The sequence below is a fragment of the Camelus ferus genome, chromosome 4 (assembly GCF_009834535.1).
Source record: "Camelus ferus isolate YT-003-E chromosome 4, BCGSAC_Cfer_1.0, whole genome shotgun sequence".
Lineage (NCBI taxonomy): Eukaryota > Metazoa > Chordata > Mammalia > Artiodactyla > Camelidae > Camelus > Camelus ferus.
This window is the reverse complement of record NC_045699.1, coordinates 31,775,609-31,795,415: the sequence shown is the minus strand read 5'-3', so window position 1 is coordinate 31,795,415 and position 19,807 is coordinate 31,775,609. Positions and strand designations below refer to the sequence as shown.

The 19,807-nt window shown below is 44.5% G+C and overlaps 1 protein-coding gene and 1 long non-coding RNA gene across 7 annotated transcripts in view; one reads left to right on the top strand and one right to left on the bottom strand.

Moving 5' to 3' along the window:
• SMARCA2 (SWI/SNF related, matrix associated, actin dependent regulator of chromatin, subfamily a, member 2) overlaps positions 1 to 19,807 on the top strand; it is a 137,382-nt gene that overhangs the window by 96,146 nt on the left and 21,429 nt on the right. Inside the window, exon 28 of one of the 6 annotated variants that reach the window (XM_032477769.1) lies at positions 14,278 to 14,821. The exons of the other annotated variants lie outside the window; for them this stretch is intronic. Coding sequence (XP_032333660.1) covers positions 14,278 to 14,298 — 21 coding nt within the window. The 3' untranslated portion in view covers positions 14,299 to 14,821. Of the gene's footprint in view, positions 1 to 14,277; positions 14,822 to 19,807 lie in introns of those variants that run through there. 6 annotated transcript variants of the gene reach the window in all.
• LOC116663133 lies at positions 539 to 19,359 on the bottom strand. The gene is made up of 3 exons (XR_004319227.1): positions 19,279 to 19,359; positions 5,284 to 5,288; positions 539 to 550 (listed from the first exon to the last, which is right to left on the bottom strand). It is a non-coding gene; the product is annotated as an uncharacterized LOC116663133 (long non-coding RNA).

Genomic DNA, 19,807 nt, shown 5'->3' with positions numbered 1-19,807 from the left:
TGGTCACGCCTCACTCTCTTGGAGTCAGAATCAAAATGTGGAAGGGGGCCTTAGAGGTCTTTTTAATGGTTCCCCCTCATTTCATGGTCTTTAGTCAGAGTTTCGCTCTTGCAAGTCTTGCAGACATTAGTTTAGGACTGCAGCATCTTCTAACTGCATTGTTATTTCCTAGACCCATAGAACACTAGTGCAAGAAAGTGCCTTTGTATGCTCTACGTTTTACCGATGAAGCAGTTGAGGCCCAGAGAGGTTAAGTGATTCTGCAGGATCACACAGCTGGCTAGAAATAATAGAATCAGTGTGTGCTGATGGATTGTAGGGCTCGATTTCGGCTTAATCTGATCCATCCATTGCAAACTATGGGATGGGTCACTGACGCTTGGAAATGGTATTCTGTAGTTTGTTTTTGTTTGTTTGTTTGTTTTCTGCTTTGGAAAATGTCGATTTCTCATTTTGACTAAGGAATGACATCTCCGACTGTTGGACCACAGAAATATCAAAGTGTTCCTAGGAGCCACATGTGTGAGTGCCGAGGCCAGTGTGGTCTTCCCTCTGAAGGTTTAGCTGTACTTTCCGTTGCTGGGAGCAGACTTGGTACCTAGATAGACGGAACAATCTGGGACATGCATTCCAGGCAGGGCCGGTACATGTGCGCTGGAAATATAAGTGCGGTTGGGTGAAAACCAAACAAAATAGAAGCTGTTTTTGTGAGCTGTTCATTTTATCGAAAGGGAATATAATCCCCAAGCTTTCTAAAACAGGGATTTTGGGACCCAGGCCGTCAGTAGGTAGGTGAGTCGAAAGGCAATGGAGGAAGTATTTTGAGATTGGATATCAAAGGCAGGCAGGGCTTGGCACCACCTGAGATGTGATTTACTCAGGATGTTGAATGATGAGAGAGACATGAGCTGAATTTCGAAAAGATTGAAGACTGTCATATTCTGAAAAGAAGGAGACTATGAAAGCATTGCTCATATTTGTGGTTGAACAATATCATATAACTTTTTTTTTATTGAAGTGTAGTTGATTTCCAATGTTGTGTTAGTTTCTGGTGTACAGCATGGTGATTCAGTTATGTGTGTGTGTATATGTATATGTATATATATTATTTTTCATTACAGTTTATTACAAGATACTGAATATAGTTCCCTGTGCTATACAATAGGACCTTGTTGTTTATCTATTTTATATATAGTAGTTTGTATCTGCTCATCCCAAACTCCTAATTTATCCCTCCCCCAACTCTTTTCCCTTTGGTAAGCATGAGTTTGTTTTTATGCCTGTGAGTCTGTTTCTCTTTGTAAATAAGTTCAGTTGTATCATTTTTTATTTTAGATTCCACATTTAAATGATAACATAATGATACTTGTCTCTGACCTACTTCACTTAGTATGATAATCTCTAAGTCCATCCATGTTGCTGCAAATGGCATTATTTTATTCTTTTTATGGCTGAGTAGTACGAAATGTAACTTTTGTGTGGTTGTTTTACTGTCAACATCTACGTATTCCAGTGGCCTCGGAATATGTTTTATGGATTTCTTGTGTTACACTATTGTGAGGTTGTAGTTGTATAATTAAGATTTAGTCTACAGTGGGAAGAGTTTTTGTTTAATATTCATTTCTGAACTCGAGAAAATGCTTTTCCCTTTCTCTTTTATTTAAGCAATAAATTAAGTACCTGGAATATTATTACAGGAAATGAGGCAACAATCTAGGCCAACATTTTAAAGTCAATTTTTATATTTGTATAATCTTCAGACACTACGAGCAAAATAACCTTGTTTATTGGGCAAGAATATAGCTAACTTTATCCTTTTTTTATAGTCAGTGGAAAATGGTCTTAAAAAAATAATATTATGAATCTTAGGAAGTTTTCAAGTTTAGAATATGTCATTTTTTTCCTCTTCTTCATTCACTTTTTTTTTTTTTTAGCCTTTTTTGGTTTGTTTGGGGGAGGTAATTAGGTGCATTTATTTATTACTTATTTTTAAGGGAGGTGTGGGGACTGAACCCAGGACCTTGTGCATGCTAGGCACGCGCTCCGCCGCTGAGCCGCACCCGCCCCGCTTTCACTCACTTCGTTGTCACGCCTGATTGATTGGCACAGAGCCAGCGGCCTGTAAAGCCTCCGTGAGTGCTTGTGAAAGGGCAGTGATGCCCTCACAGGAGGAAAGCGCAAAGTTACTAGTTTATCAGTAACGGTAGCGTAGTATTGCTCTTTTTAGTGTATCTAGTAGACTTCCTTTTTTTTCCTTCTGGTGTTTCTTCGCTGGATTCACGTCCTTTTGTCTATAACGTGCACATCTAAAAGTGGAAAAATAGGTTGTTTTACAAAACCACACTGTGGAATTGATGTTCATCATTGTCACCTTAAGGTGCCTTGCAAGATACCGAGTTCCCCAAGCAGGACCCGGCCCTCCTCAGTTCAGCCTGATTATACTATACCTGTCTGTAGTCCAGTCTTCTGGAAACTGTGTGTCCATATTAGGTATGAGCTGTTAACTTGCTGTTAACCGGGCCGTGCGATTAATACAGAATACCTCATGGCCTAAGCATTCAATAGAGATGCTTACTGCCATTTGTTTTCTTGTTCACCAGCAGCAATCCTGTTTCATATCAGTCTGTTAAGCCTTTTTGATAATAAATTTTTATTCAGGGGGTTCTCACGGGCCTGGATGTGCAGAGGTGTTCTCCATCGCTGATGACTGAGCACATTGAGCGAACCCGGCCAGCAGAGCCTTGAAAGGGAATTTGGCAAGGGCTGTTGTGTAAGAAATGCTGTCACAGGGCTAAAATAATTCTTTCTCCTGGCAATGTTATACAAAGTCTGCTTGGCAGAGGCCTCAAAGATACATAGAATCTTGGAGTTGGAAGGCAGCTGAATGGAATCGCTACCCATCCCATGCTTAAATCACGTTCTCCACAGTACCTGCGCCAAGAGGCTGGCCATCCGGAGAAGAAACACTCTGCCTTTTGTCTGCACAGCCCTCCAGTGGTCATCCCCAACTGCTCGTGCTCCCTCCCTTTGAATGGAATCCTCTTTCTTTGTAGATGCTCCTCACTGGTCTTGAGCCTATTCCCTGGGCTGAACAGAACAGTGTTTTTTCTGTCTTTAGCATCACCTCCAACTGGGTATGTTTGAGGACTCATGTTCAGTCTAGAATGAACTTCCCTACCCTCCTCTTTCTTTTAAACGTTCCTCATCCTTCCAGGCCCTACTCAACCGCCACCCTTCCTGTGATGCCATCACAAGTAAATACTAATTGCACTTTCCTCTGTGCTTTCGCATTTTCTTAGCCTCTTCCTGGTCACAGCTCAAAGCCAGTTTCCTAGTATTCTTGGTAGTCACTGAGATGCCCACCTCCTGAAGCCTTGATACCCTGGATCTTGTTAGAATTTAGACTTCCATGTGCAAATAGTAAGTGCCCATTGATGGCCAAACAGAAATAACACCAGACTGCTGTATAAGAGGATAGCCTCGGGTCACGTTCACTCCTGCAGCGGATAGACCTAAACATGCCCCCTTCACGGGCCTATCCAAAAAAGTAAGTTCAAATTTCTTTCTCACATAAAAGTCCACGGTGGGTGTCTCTGATCGGTGGGAGCAGCCGTTCTCCACCTGGCCATTCAGGGATCCAGGCTGAAGAGCCTCTACCAGCCTGGGTCAGCCCCAACCCGGTGAGCTGGAAGCAGGGAAGCAGCATGGAGCGTGAGTGTCACTTGTGCTCACCTCCCATTGGCTAGACCTCAGTCATGCGGCCACGTTGGCTGCAAGGGAGACTGGGAAACGTGGCCTGGCCGTGAGCCCAAGGAGGTAAGATTTGGGTGACTAGGTAGCAGTCTCTGCCCAAGAACACTGAGGTTAAATTTAAGTGATATGGCCACTGTCTTTGCAAATTTTATTATGACTCCATCACAAACAGGTTGTATTTTATAATCATAGTATGCTAAAAATTCCCAGTGTCCTTTAGACAATCTGTTTAGTTGGAAGGTTTTGAACATTTTTCTGCATTCATGTTATTTTAAATGAGGAGGATGACGATTTCAAACACAGTTTAGTTTTTTTGGTGGTGTTTTTTTTTTTTTTTAAAGGGTTTTAAGTTGTTTTGAAATCCCTGTTTTCACTGAGGAAACCTTGATTTCTTTGGTGTTCGCCAGGCTCAAGTGAACTTGATCTTTTGGGAATAGTTCGTTCAAGACTCATGCATCCTGTGGGCTGTTTCTCTCTTCTCCTGGGGGCTCCTAGTCCCATCTTCCTTCTCAAGATGGCATCTGGATAAAGGCGAAAGTCAGTGTTTTGTCATGGCGTTGGAGCCAGGCGCCCTAGTTCTCCTGCTGTCCTGTGGATTCCTGCTCAGTGCGGGGACTGCTGACCTGTCCTGTCCTGGAGGTCTTGACATGCAGCCTGTCCCACCTTATTCTTTTGTAGACTTTTTTTTTTTTAATCCGTTGCTTGGGGTTTTTTTGGTGGGGTCAGGGAGGGTGATTAGGTTTGGTTTTTTTTGTTTGTTTGTTAATGAGGTGCTGGGCATTGAACCCAAGGCCTCAGGCGCGCTAAGTACTCGAGCTACCACCGAGCGCGACATGCGCTGCTGAAGTCTGGGGTTCTGGCCGGAGTCTCCAGGGGGCAGCTTGCCCGCAGTGTGACGTCTCGTGAGGACTCCCAGCCTCTCTGGTCTCATAGTGCTCTCAGCTCTTTTGTGCCCTATTTGGGAATCTCCAAGCTCTTGGCTGCTTTCTTCCCACTGTGCGAGAACACCCAGGATAGTCTGGCCCCTTTTCTCAGCATTTGCTAAGTCACCGCCGAACATGAAGCTTCTAGAATCTGACGGTTGGCTGGGTCAGGGAGCTCTTTAAAACAAGCCGTACAAAAATGTTTCAATGTTTCAAATTCTGTAAAAGTGTCTCATTGTAGAAATACACAGTGAGGGACCCTCTCAAAGCCTTGGAAGGAGCTGGTAAAGTGCGAGTCCTGAAGCTCACACCTTGTTACCTTCATCGTGAGTCTGCCCGTGGGCATTTGTATGGCCTCCTTCCTCTTGCTCCCTGCACCCACCCGCCAGATACACCAGGTTTGGAGCCTGAAGGGGAGGTATTCCATTTCAGCCCCAACAAGTGTACTACAATTGAATCCTGGCACGAGCTATCCAGAGTATCGCAGACCCCACGAGTTAAAGGGCTCCGTCCCCAACAAGACAGGCCTGCTTCAGATGCCATGCAACGGGGGTCCCTGGGCCACCTGCATGACTGACTGGCTGGCTGTGAATTCAGGGGTTCTCACGACCCCTTCAGGTTCAGTAATTTGCTTATAATGACTCACAAATTCAGGAAAACACTACTTGTGATTAGTTTTATGATAAAGGCTACAAATCAGGAGGGTCAGTAAAATGAAGAGGTCATAGGGTGACGTCTGGAAGGGGACAGTTTCCTTGCCCTCTCATGGACTCAGGGGGCATCACCCTCCTGGCACATCAGTGTGGTCACCAACTGGGACGCTCTGCTGAGCTCAGTGTGCAGAGTTTTTCTTGGGGCCTCATCACACAGGCAGGAATGAGTAAATTGTTGGCCACGTGATTAATCTCAGTCTCCAGCCCCTGCTCTTCCCTGTTGGTGGGACTGGCTAAGTGGCTCAACCCTCTAATCACAGGGTTAGTCTTTCTGGTGACCAGCCCCCATCCTGGAGCACCTCATCAGCATAACAAAGATGCTGCTCTCACTCAGGAAGTTCCGAGCGTTTCAGAAGCTCCAAGCCAAGAACCCAGGGCAAAGACCAGACAGATTCTTTATTATAAAACAAGCAGCGGCAGCCTCAGGACTGACCTCTCTTCCACTTTACTCCCTTCTCTGTCTAGACGGCCCTCTGTCCTACGTCCCTGTCTTGTAGCAACGTCTCATGCACACATGGTCTGGCCGTTGTGCTCTTCACTGGCTTCTAGAGCAGTTCTGGGGGTCCCCGCCTGCCAGGGCTTAACTCCTGAGTCACTAGGGAGCTCCTCTCCATCGAGGAAGCCTGATGTAGACTGCTGTCCGATGGTGGGCACGCACATCCTGTTTTGGAAGTCATTTTGTCCATTTTGATGTTGCATACCAACTGTGTCCTAAGCCTCCTCAAGGCAACGGGTGACTCCCCTGAACCGGGAGCGGCCCCTTTACAAAGTTTGGAAGAGAACATTATTGTGGTTCTAAAAGTATTATATCCATGATCATTTTATAGCTTTTTCTTGGGGTACCCAAGGTGGTAACGGTGCTCTATTATGTATTTGTGTGTGTGTGTATGTGTGTGTGTGTTGGCACATGCACAGTAATTGGCTCATGTTGATAATTTCTTGGGAAAACATTTATTTATGTGTGAGGCCAGGCACTTGTCTGCCTAAATTAGCAGACATCTGATGAGCCCAGTGGGCCAGAACTGTTTGATGTAACTTCAGCCATGTGTGCAGGGGCTGTGATGTTTCTGGTATTGTAATCATTGAGATGGGAGCTCCATAAGATTGGGGTGACTATAAAGCTATGAACGGTGGGCAGAGGGTGAAGTCTGGAATGCCTGGTTTTTCTATGCTTCCTGTTCCTTTGATTCTTTTGCCAACCTCAGAATCCTTCCCTTCCTGAAAACATTTAGTGACATCCCAGAATTTATTTAATTGCCAAGTGAGTGATTTGTGCCCTACAGCACTTGAAGATAATTGGAATGCAATCTAAATTATGTGCTCTGTATAATATTTAATTGCCAGCCTGATGGAGGAAATGAACTTTAGGAGAGTATGCTTTTGTTTCACGATGGATCTGACGTCTCGAAACTGTAATTTGCAAAGGTTCTTCTTGTTGGCTGTTGTCTCTCGCTGTGGTCCTTACCATGAGTGTGAGGATGCTTCTTCTGGTGTACTGCATTAGCTCTGGGTGATGATATAAGCTCATTGTTTCTGCAGTGCCTGTACCATTGGACACCAAATTGTGTTATGTAAATGCTGGGGATAAGACTCACTTCCTCAGGTCTTTAAATCTCATGGTAGAGACAGCTAGTTTCAGAAGCTCTAGGGTTTCCAGAGGGACCTTGAGGAAAGGCAGCACAGAACACCTTTTTTTCCCTCAACCAGTCTGTCACCAGATAGGAGCTTGAGTTTCCTGTGATTCCTTAACTGAATGACATCTCCATGGTTAGGTCTACTGGCCACTAAGCAGATTTTGAGAGTTTTCCCTTCTCACAGCTCAGAGTGGAGACAACAGAATAAGACGCTCTTAAACCAATCGGTAAAGCAAAATGTGACACCTCTCAATGGAGTTTACCTGTGTGTCTCAAAATGCTACATAACACCAGGGTACAAGTACAGGATGAGATCCCTGAGCTGGGTTTCCATTACGACCAGCCCATGCTAAACGCAGCACAGGAAGAAGGCAGAGAAACCCGTGGAGTCGCAAAGAACTGGAAAAAGTGCCAAGAAGTTGGGATTTCAAATAAAATATCTGAAACTGTTGAAATGCACAACGAGAAATAATAAACTATTTCCCCATCTCTATGAGAGGATTTCTCTCTTTCTAGAAATTTCGAAACAGGATAATGTCTCCTTTGTTTGGGCTGGATTAAGTATGATACAGTCCAGCCTGAAATCAGATGGGGCTGGGATTGCCCAGCTGTAGTCGCAGCTGAGAGCATCAGTGATCCTGCAAGATGTCCTTCTCTCCTAACAGACCAGTGTTTTATACTGGCAGGGCTGTTTAGGAATCCTTTATATAAAGCATAATGTGCATAATACCATGAGTATTTTGCTGCTTCTCTTTTGTTGTGTCACTTTGTATCATCTTTCCTTGTTTTTTGTTAAAAGACATAATAATTCATTTTTTTTTCCTCTTACCAAATAGCATTTTTAGCTTTTAAAATTGGGTCATCCGGTTTACTGGGGCAAAATGTCTAGCAAGCTGCATTTCCGTTTTTATACACAAGGGAGAGCTAAGGCCCTAGAAAATAGATGTGGGTTTTGCCAAATTCCAGGTTCTTCAGCACTTTGGGAAGGACGCACTGAACTAATGAGTGGTGGTCGGAGTTGCGAATTGTTTAGGGGAAGCATTTAACAAACGTAACAGAATTTTGATAACTTTCTATAAGTTTTTCTTTATTCTTAAATTTGTTGGCCAGGCTGTTTTCACAGAGACTGGGTATGTTCCCTTTGGTCAAAACTCAGTAGGATCAGTTTAGTAGAAGAAAGTATTCTCAGAGGGCCAACTAAAATGCTAAATGGTGCACGCTGAGAAGCGAGGGGGCTTGTTTCAATTGGTTTCTAAAACTGTGACGCCTGGAAACTCTAGTCTCTCGTTTTTATCCTTTGAAATCGGGATTCAGCGCTGAAATCTAACAGGCGTTGAAGGTGACCGTAGGAAATTGGATCTGGCTTACAGATACTAACGAGCCCAAAGAAGTTCACAGTATCTTTACCTGGAGCCAACCACTGCTTAGAAATAGATGGTTTTAGAAACATGTCTTCTTTTCTGAATCATGATTTGGTTTTTGCCCTGCAATTTTTTACTTTTCTTTTTTTTTAATCAATAAAGCAAGCTGCAAGAAGAAATCTTTTCTAAAATTCATTTATTTCTTTTTGACAAATAAAAGGCGCATGTATTTAAGGTACATGACGTGATGATGCTTTGATACAGGTATACATTGTGAAATGACTTCATTCTCCTAGTGAGGGTTAGGGAGAGTACAGTTTTTGGGGGAAGTTAAAGACAGGGCTGGGGACTTCACTGTCACTGTGCTCGTGTCTGGGTGGGTATCAGAACTGTAACTTTGATGGCTACTTCTCAGGGGAGTCCAGGATCGTGGTTAAGAGCCTAAACTTTGGAATCTGATGAACCAGGGCTCCAATCCCAGCCCCACCTGTTTTGCCCTGACCCTGGGGGCCTAGGGAACCCGCTCGTAGCTTCGTTGTGGAATGGGGGAAATTAAAGCACGTTCTTCATAGAGTTTTCTGCAGTTTCAATATGTGTACTGTAGAACCTGGTATATAATTACCAAAAAATGAGCTATTAAGGAAAAAAATTATTTCAGAGAAAACCTAATAAGTGATAGGAAACGAAGAAAGAAAATACTTCTGCTGTGTGTCTTGAATGCAAGGTTTGCAGAAAGGTAAAAGGGGTGGAGAAAGAGGGCCCCGTCCTCACTCATGACTGGAATTGAGGAGGACAGTACGTCTCCTTGCTGAGAACGTTACGGGACACGCCCACATGCTTATTCCGCTCAAGGCCCCCACCCTATACTCACTCAGCCGTCAGCTCTCTGACCCTGGTTTTCTGCGTCGCCCTGCACGGCTGCGGGAAGCGCAGGGGCTGGCAGCCAGGGGGCTGGCCTGCGGGCCGTCCTGCTGCCCGCCTGCTGTCCTGCTGCCCGCCTGGCGTGTGATCTCAGACAGGCCCCTTGCTCTGGGCGGAGCTGCATTCTCTTTGACTGGCAGGGTGCCTCCCACCTATCTGAAGACCACCTCTAACATCGCATGAAGCTGCTTGACTTTGACTTTTTACTGTGCTTTTAGTAATGCTCACCCCCTGCTTTCTGATCAGTGGGTCCACTGGTAGAGGCTGTTAAAAACCACATTCAGTTCCACGCCCATTTACTGAGAGTCAAGTAGGTGGAGCCACACACGGTGCCGGGACCTGGAGAGCGGTGGCTAATTGTAGAGCTGTGTTCCTCACCGCTGCGGGCCCACCTTATTAGTGCAATTAAGAGCCAGATTTGAGAGATGCTATTAGAGATAATGCTGCACACTTAGCCACCTTAAAGAGCTTGTCGAGAGCGGGTCTCCAAGTGTACACAGATGGGAATTAACAGAGATTAAAATAGGTTGTGAGGTGCTCTAACTTGTAGGGCTTTTAATAGTTCAGGAAATCAGCAGAGTTTAAACAACATGCATCTGACTTCATGCTGGACTCTCAGTGTCCTTTCTGCGGGGACGTTCTGTATGACTTTTCCCTCTCCGCGTCCCTAGACTCTGGAGGATAGGAGGGCAGCTGCCTCTTTGGCACAGGGCATGGCCTCCTGACACAGTTGGTGACGATGTTCAGCTTCTGGCTGCTTCTGGGAGCCCCAGGCCTAACAGCCACACCTGTGTTCCTCGGGGTTTCTATCGACCCTGCTTGGACCCCAGTGGAGGAAAATACAGCCCACCCCTCACACACCTCTGACACAAGAAAAAGAGAATCGGGGATTTAGGTACGAAAACAACGAGCTGGATGAAGCATGTGACTTTTTTGCAGATGGCCCATGTTTTAGAGAATAGCTTTCCTCTTTGTTCACGACAGTTCAGGTGGCTACTCAGAAAGGTCAGAGGACACTTTCTAGAGCAAATATGGCTCCGATCACCCCTACCCTAGACCCGCTCCCTACAGAAAACCCACCAGCAGCCTCCCACTGCAGGTGTAACTGAATCCAAGCACTTGAACAGGGTGTCTGAGGCCATGGCCATCTGGCCTCTGCCTGGCCCTCGAGTCTCATCTTCCCCTCGTGCTGTCTGGGTGGCTGCCACATGGGGCTGTCTTTCTGGTCCTTTGTACTTCCAGGAAGGCTCCTTCCTGGATTGTCACCTGGCTGTCTCCTGGTCCTACTGGTCTCTTTCCAGACAGACCCTTCCTAAGGACCCCAGCGGAAAGAGCCAGGCCTGCCAATAATTGTCACGTGACCCGTGTTAATTTTCTTCATGGCCCTTGCCACCATCTCAGGGTTACCTTGTTGGCTTCTTCCATTAGTATTAAGCTCCAAGAAAGCCAGGGCGCTCCCCTGTCTAGTCCACTGCCATTAGATTCCTGGGTTGGTGAGGTTTTTTTTTCAACCAATACTGATCAAGATAGAAATTATTGGCGTTCTTCCCTGTTAGATTCATGATCTGTGTCTTCATGGAAAGATTTCTTACTTAAAAGAATTCTAAAAGCATGCAGTTTTGACATAAGTGCTCTTGAGCTTTTCAGGATTTTGAAGGCCCTGTTCTAATTTCAGAATACATTGAAGAAGATTATTTAAATAGTCACCAAAAAATACAACCATTGCTTCACCCCAGCTATTCCTTGGAAATTCTCATAGATTTTACAGCTGTTTTCTAGCTTAAACCCTCTTATTTCTTTTTCATTCAAGTAGAGTCAGTTTACAGTGTTGTGTCAATTTCTGGTGTACAGCACAATGCTTCAGTCATACATGAACATACATATATTTGTTTTCATATTCTTTTTCTTTAAAGGTCACTACAAGGTATTGAGTGTAGTTCCCTGTGCTACACAGTATAAACTTGTTGTTTATCTAGTTTATATATACAAGTTAGTATCTGCAGATCTCAAACTCTGAGTTTATCTCTTCTCACCCCCACCTCCTTCCCCTTCTGGTAACCATAAGATTGTTTTCAATGATGTGAGTCTGTTTCCTTTTTTGTAAATAAATTCATTTGTCTTATTTAGATTCCACATATAAGTGATATCATATGGTATTTTTCTTTCTCTTTCTGGCTGGCTTCACTTAGAATGATGATCTCCAGGTCCATCCATTGTTGCTGCAAAAAATGGCATTATTTTATTCTTTTTATGGCTGAGTAGTATTCCATTATATAAATATACCACAGCTTCTTTATCCAGTCAACTGTCGATGGACATTTAGGTTGTTTCCATGTCTTGGCTATTGTATATATTGTTTCTATGAACATTGGGGTGCATGAATCCTTTCAAATTAAAGTTCCCTCTGGATATATGCCCAGGAGTGGGATTGCTGGATCATATGGCAAGTCTATTTGTAGTTTTTTGACCTCTTATTTCTTTTTCAGCAAAAATCAGCTCAATCTATCTAATCTAGCACAAAATGAAAAGGCAAAAAAGAAAGTACTGCATTAATTTGGTTTTCATTGCTACTTTTGTACAAGGAAGTCCCCAATAGAGAATGCTGATTTTAAGCATAAGGCCGTATATCTTTTAGATGGCTTCCTGTCTTATTTTCTATTAAAGAATGTTACTTTGTCAGAATCATGATACATTGTTGATGGGACCATGAAACTGCTCTAGGCATAGCTTGACTCACCCTTGTTCTGCTGCTCCTACTGAGATACAATATTTAAGGTCACTGTGCTCATAATCCTTCATAAAAAGTACATTCCTAATGCATGACACCGTTTTTAAAAAATATCTTTCCCTTGGACCTTGTAGAATATTTTCCATAATTTAAAATGATATCCTCAAAACTTCGGCTTTATCGAGGCTGCCAGTGGTTCCTCTCTTCCGTGGTTGCCTGTCATCACTCAGGGGAAGGACGGGACCCCGGCATCAGGACATCAGGGCTCTGGTTCCAGATCTGTTGTTGTTTTGTTGTGTGATATCTTGGATAGGTCACTTGATCTCCCCAGGCCTGTTTCCTTGTCTGCACATTGGAGTCCTGAAGTGAGGGATGGGGGTGAATTCGAGCATGGCCTGTCTCCTGCCTGTCCTTCTTTGACTTTGTCTTTGGTGGCCCTGGAAAGAACTCTGTGGGTTTGCCCTAGTCCGGCGCCAACTGTGAGACTCAGCTTTCAGGAACTAAAAGCCAGAGAGATTTTTCTCCTTGTTCTCAGCCAGGCTTTCTCTCAAAACTACAGGTTGACAGGGGTTCTGTAGCATGTCGGTGGACTCAGCAGATGGTCCAGTGTGTGGCATTAACCGGTCGTTGGTCAGATTTGGACAGTTGAGGAGCTGAGTCCTGTGTCCTGAGAATGTATGATGGGCAGGACGCCAGCTTGGTAGCACCAGTGAAGGGAATACCTGCCTGCCACAGGGAGCTGCTTTCAGCAGTTCTGTACCGACCAAGACTGAGAAATTTGTAGCTCTTAGTCATCAAGAAGGAACTACCCACCCCATCATTTTTTGTAATCCCTTGTCCCACACAGAGTACATAACAGCTGCTAAATGAATCCATTTTGTTAATTGAAACATACCAAGTCTCCCCTCGAATGATCAAGGCCAAATCTGTTTGCATTCACTTTAATTAAAAAAAATCCGCTCATGCCATGGGATATTATTGGAAGGCCTGGGAAGGACACTGAGGAGCCCAGCAGACGGCACTGTCAGCATGCCAGGGGAGGCCCTGGCCGGGGCGTCTGTTTTGCAAGAGAATTAACACAGCCAGTTTAGAGGTTTTATTTGCTGCCATCTTATCTTGTTACACAAATCCCATGAATGACTGTTTATTATTAGTTTTATTAATTGTACCTTTCTGCATTTTTTGCTCTATTTTTGACTTTTGCCAGGGTAAGCAGTTTATCTATGAAAGTATTTATTTCTTTCTTTTAGTGGAGGTGCTGGGGAACTGAACGCAGGACCTCGTCCGTGCTGAGCATGAGCCCTACCTCTGAGCTGTACCCTCCTTCCTATTTCTGCATTTTTATAGTCAACACCCAAAACACCTGGGGCTTAATATTTTTTTAAAAAGAGTAAAGTTGATTTGGAGGGATTTTCCCCACCATAGAAGCTCAGTGAGAAACACGGAAGAGTGAGGGGGAGATAACAGGATCACCTGCAACCTCCCTGACCTCCACATCCCTGGGCTGCGGACGGAGCCGAATAAAATCACAGACAGGGATTACTTTGGTGCCATTACGTTCAGAATTATTTTTAACCGGTTGTGAGGCTTGGCTCTTCTGTAGCAGTTTCGGTAAATCCCAACCCGCGGTGCCCATCAGGCCCCAGCCTGTTGGTAGTATTTGCATGTCCTTCCATTCAGTCTTAAGAACACCCTGTGTTCCCAGACACCCACTGCCAAAGGCCTGGCTTTTTTTGTAGGGACATTAGGGGACATGTGGGGGCATGCCTTCCTGCACTGGAAGAGTGATTTTGCTTCTTCATGTCAACAGGGCTCTTATGTCTCCACTTCAAGTTTCACAGGTGGTTTTCCCTCTCTTTTAATGGTGGCTTTTGGAATCTGCCGAAAACCTGTTAGAACTCAGTAAGAAGTGAATTCAGTAAGGGGGCAGGGTATAAAACTCAGTATACAAAAGTCAGTTGTGCTTCTGTAGACTCATGGGAAACTATTGGGAAGAGAAATTAAGAAAGCAACCCCCTTTACAGCTGTATCGAAAACAATAAAATATCTGGGAATAAATTACCAAAGAGGGTAAAGATCTGTACACTGAAAACTGTATGTCACTGGGGAGAGAAATTGAAGAAGACACAAAGGTGTTTTATTCTCATGGATTGGAAGAATTAATGATGCTAAAATTCCCATATTACCCAAAGCAATGCACAGCTTTAATACAATTCTTATCAATACCAATGACATTTTTCACAGAAAGAGAACAAACAGCCCTGAAATTTTTATGGAACCACAGAGGACCCTGAATAGCCAAAGCAACCTTGAGAAAGGAGCGCAAATCTGGAGGCATCGCTGTCCCTGACTTCTAACTGTCACAAAGCTACAGTAATCGAAACATTATGATACTGGTATAAAAACAGATACACAGATCAATGAGACAAAATAGAGGACCCAGAAATAATCCCATGCATACACGGTCGATTAATTTACAACACAAGAGACAAGAATATGCAGTGAGGAAAGGAAGGTCTCTTCAATAAATGGTGTTGGGACAACTGGACAACAGAAGAATAAAACAAAATCACTGTCTTATACCATAAACACAGATGAACTCAAAATACATCCAAGACTTGAATGTAAACATCTGAAACCATAAAACTCCTAGAAGAGAACAGGCAGTAGAAGTGCTTGACATCGGTCTTGGTGATGAATCTTCAGTCTGACTTCAAAAGCAAAGGCAACAAAAACAAAAATAAACAACTGGGACTACATCCAATTAAGATGCTTCTGCACAGCAAAGGAAAGCATCAACAGAATGAAAAGACAACCCACTGAGTGGGAGAAAATATTTGTAAATACATACATCAGATAAGGGATCAATATCCAAAATATATAAAGAACTTATAAAAAATAGACAGAAAAAAAAAAAACCACACTGTTCGATTAAGAAATGGGCAGAAGATCTGAACAGATATTTTTCCAAACGACATACACATGGCTAACAGGACATGAAAAGATGCTTAGCGTCATTAATCATAAAGTAAATGCAAATCAAGATCACAAAGAGATCACCTCTACTTGTGAGAATGACTATTCTCAAAAAGACAAGAAACAAGTGTTGGTGAGGATGTGGAGAAAAAGGGACTGTCCTACACTGTTGGTGGGAATGTAAATTGGTGCAACCACTATGGAAGACAGTATGGAAATTTCTCAGAAAATTAAAACTAGAACTACCATATGATCTAGCCATTCTACTTCTGAGTATTTATCTGAAGGAAACAAAATCACTATCTCAAAAAGATACATTCATCCCCGTGTTCATTGTAGCATTATTTACAATAGCCAAGATACAGAAACAACCTAAGTGTGTCTGTCAGTGGATGAATGGATAAAGAAAATGTGGTGGATATACACAATGGAATACTACTTAGCTATAAAAAAAAGAATGAAATCTTGCCATTTGCAGCAACATGGATGGACCTTGCGGGCGTGATGCTAAGTGAAATAAATCCGACAGAGAGAGACACACCATATGGTTTCACTTATATGTGGAATTTAAAAACAAAATAAATGAACAAACAAAGCAAAACCAAAATCATAGAGACAGAGAACAGAATGATTGCCAGAGGGAAGGGGAGTTGGGAAGTGGGCAAAATGGGTGAAGGGAGTCAAGAGGTACAGACTTGCAGTTATAAAATAACTAAGTCCTGGGGATGGACTGTAAGCATGGTGACTGCAGTCAGTGATTGTATAGAGCATATCTGAAAGTTGCCAAGAGAACAAATCCTAAAAGTTCACTCTGTATGGTGATGGATGGTAAAAGGGCTTATTGTGATGATCATTTTGGAATGTATAAATATGTTGAATCATGTTGCACACAAATTATATGTCAGATCCAAAATATATAAAGAACTTATGAAGAAAGAAAAAGCAGAAATACCCCAAGCCATCTAACAAATGGGCAGCATGTAAGACCTTGAAACCAATTTGTTATATGTCAGTTACACTCCAATAAAAAATATTTAAAAAATAAAGATGGCTTTTCACTTTGCTCCTGTTATATAGTTGGTGCTTTTTAAAATGTCATTAAGTTGGTTCAGGACTTTTCTTGAGCCAAGTCAGACCCTTTCTCGCAAGTCCCATACTAACCTCTCCTTTCTCTGTAGCAGACAGCGCTAGGCTGGGTATTGTACACACACATCAGATTTTCATCCCCTCAAAACCTTGGAATAGATGTTACTTCTCCCATTTTCCAGATGAGGAACTAAGCCTCACAGGCCTGGAGGGTGGTTTTTGGATTTCGCATTTAATACATGGCAGGTATATTTTTAAAATAAGTGAATGTTCAATGTATTGTCCTTAGATTTTGAAAATGCACTTTAGTGCAAGTCTGGGGCACTATGGGCTTTGGTAAAAGACAAATGAATCACCTCCCAGTTCACAGCCCCTCTGCCCACTGAGCTGACCTCCCCCGGCTTGTGAATTTGGCCGCTTCTTGAAAAGGTGCGGGAGCGCAGGTGAAAGCCGCAGCAGGGGAATCTGCGGATGACCCTGGCAGGGCTTGCCGCTCGAGAACTTCAGGATGGCCCCGACGCACCTCAGGAAGACTGTGAGGCCTGCCACGCTTAGAGAGAGGCCTCCTTTGTGGGCTGAATTCTGCGGAGCAGCCGGCTCCGGGGGCTTTGGGGGAAGCAGGTCAGTCTCGCCACCCTTCTTACTGCCTTGCTTCTAGGGAGGCCGGGGCCCCTCCCTTGCTCCTCCCTACCTGCTCACTTGAGGGGTTCGCCTGGCTCTGCCTCTGAGCTTAGTACGGGGTGTTGATTTTCATGGCTCGTCTAGGTTAGAGGGTCCTCTCTGCCAGTGGGGTTGAATATCTTATTTAAATCTTTCTCCTTTTTTTAACTTTAAAAAAGAACTCCCAAAGCTGGAGCAAGACAGAAGGTTGTATAATTACCAGATAAAATAGAGGCAGTTGAAAGAGGTGGGCTGGAGCAGGGCAAACAAAACCCAGAAATCTTCATTTCTCCCCAGTCACCTGGTTTAGTTTAATTCACTGCATAATCCTGTAGCCCTCCCTCGAACGATAATCTTTTAAGCCAGACCTTAGAATGTACTTCCTCGGTAAACCCTGTCATTTTGAGAGAACGAAGGAGTAAACAATAAAGACCTCATTTGATTTGAGCAAGATTTCGGGGTCCCACTGGTGAGCAAGGCGTCAATCTAAATGCCTTGGGAGGCTGTTTTCATTAAAATGATTTTTTTTTTTAATTCCAAAAGAGATTGTAGACAGATAGGAGATTCAGACATACTCTAAGACAAAGCCAAAACTCATACCAAGCAGAATGAAGTAAACCAGTGAATAAGGGTACCTTTAATAAACGGTGAAGGTACAGGGGACAGAGGGCTCGGGTACAGCATTAGGAATGGAATGGCACTGTAGCCATCTCTTAGAAGATGAGCATGATTTGGCCAGGAAAGAGGGAGCAGGAGGAGCGGGACGCCGGTCCGAGGAGACCACCGGGAGGCATGGAAACGTGACTCCTGCGACTGTGACCCTGTGTGCTGGGAGCCTAGCGTTTTTATAGGGACCACAGTGGGGAAGAAAGACCAGGGTGGAGCCACGCCCTGGAGGCTGCGCGTCACCAAAGAATCTGGGCTTTATTCTCTTCTCTGGGAAGAATGGAGAGCCTGAACATTTTTGAAATCTGAGAATGAATGATGTGTCCTTCGTTTTAAGTGGAGAGAAGACAACCATTTGCATTATAAAGGATGAATTTAGGGGCCTCCAGAGAGAGGGCAAGGGAGACCCCTAAGGGAGGCCGCTGTATCTGACCCTGTGAAGAGGAGACCTGAGGGGCAAGGGGACAGATTGGTGACGAACCATTTTAGAGGTAAACCGCGGTGGCTGACAGGACATGAAATGTAAGAAGGGAAATGGATGATTTTAAAGGTTTCTAGCCTGGATGATTGGGGGCGGAGTCGGGGTGCGGGGTGATGCTGCCTTTAGATGAAATAGAAGGGTCCAGAAGAGAAATATTCGTTCTGTTGGGAGAAAAACAGCAAATTTAATTTGGGACATTTGGAAGGCTATGAAATCCTGATTGGTAACTCCAAAGAGAAGGCCAGGCAACAGCGAGACTATCTGAAACTGGGTGCATAGAGGTCACACTTGAAGCTGGGGCAATTTAGATCTCTGTGGAACATTCTACATGCAGAATAGGGGATGGGACCCCTCACAGGTAACGGCCATCAATAGTTAGGGGCCGCTTAGCGAGCACACGGAGGGTGTTGAGGCTGTGTCCAGGCCGCGTGGCAGAAGGAACCCCGTCTAGGAGTGGTGGGGCTCATAGCCTTCCCTGGGGTATGTCTCACGTGCCCTTGAGGAAAGTGGTTTTGCAGTTCCCCGGCAGCAAGTCCTCCTGGGCTCAGTAAGAGTCATCTCACCTGTTGCTGATCTGGATGTCAGGCTGATTAGTGATGCCTGCTGTGTACTCAGAAGGGGCAATTGACTGAAATTGATAGTATGTTTTCAAATCGGTGAGAATGAAAAAGAAGAGGGCCTAAGAAAAACTTGGGGGATCTTTACTTAAGGGAAGGAAAATGTAGGGCGAAAGGCAGGAAATCCCAAGACCATAGTGTTAATAGGAAGGAGAGATTTTAAATAAGGAGCCACGGAAGAAGTAGAGAAAGTAGGTTTTAGAAGAGATTAATGGATATGGGATATAGGAAGCTTTGAGCAGCTTTTATTTGGCGGGGGTCGGGAGATAACTGGTTTTTTTTTTTTTTTTAGGTGGCAGTACTGGGGATTGAACTCAGGACCGTGTGCATGCTAAGCATGCACTCTACCACTAAGCTATACCCCCAGCTTTGGGCAACTTAAAAAATATGTGTCCTGGTTGCTAAGGAAACTGTACTGTGTGGTCAGGACGCAGAGTCACGTGTATCCGTGGGAAGGGACGGTGAGAAGCGGGATGAACACTAGAGGGCGATGTAGGGAAGATCGCGAGTAAATACACTTGAACGCAGTGCTAGCATTCAGTGAACAGGCGTATACCTAAGGGGAGTTTTCCGAGGGAGCTCTGTCTAGAAGCTGAATTTGTATTCAGTTGTATTCATACTCCCTAGCTTGCCCCCACCCGAATACTGTGCTCAATATTGTAGGGAAACTGAGAAAAATGAGGCATGGTCTCTGTCAGAAAAAATAAAAGAAAGAAATGACCTGTGACGACTGGGGACGATTCTGAGTGGAGGGGTGACTGAAACGTGAGACAAGCACGGGCACAAGGGTGTGGGAGAGACACCCCGGGCGAGGGGAGCGTGAGCGCTCACGAAGGCAGGAGCACGTGAGGCGTGCTCCGCGGAGCCCCGGGCTTGGGACCCTGGTGTCCTCGGCGGGTTCGCAGTCTACCAGGAAGTAAGGCAAGTTAGAAGGAGGAAGAGCAGGTCATGGAGCTCCCTAGACTCCAGAGGAGACATGAGCTGATGCACAGAGGGGAAGAGAATCTGACCAGTGCGGCGTGGCTGAGAGGACGCGGGCTGCAGCCGGGAAGCCTAACTGCAGGGGGAGAAAAGGACTGGGTGACGGAACGGAACGAGCCAGCGACTTCCCTTGTGACCCTCTTCTGCAGAAGACACCTTAACCGAAATAATCATAACGAGCAGCAGGTCCGCCGATGAAAATATTCGTTCAAGTGAGGAAATGACACATCGCTTGTATGCAGGTGAAAACTTCAATGAAAAACAAAAGGGCTCTCTGTTTGCCACAGCTCTGATGTAAGGCTGGGCT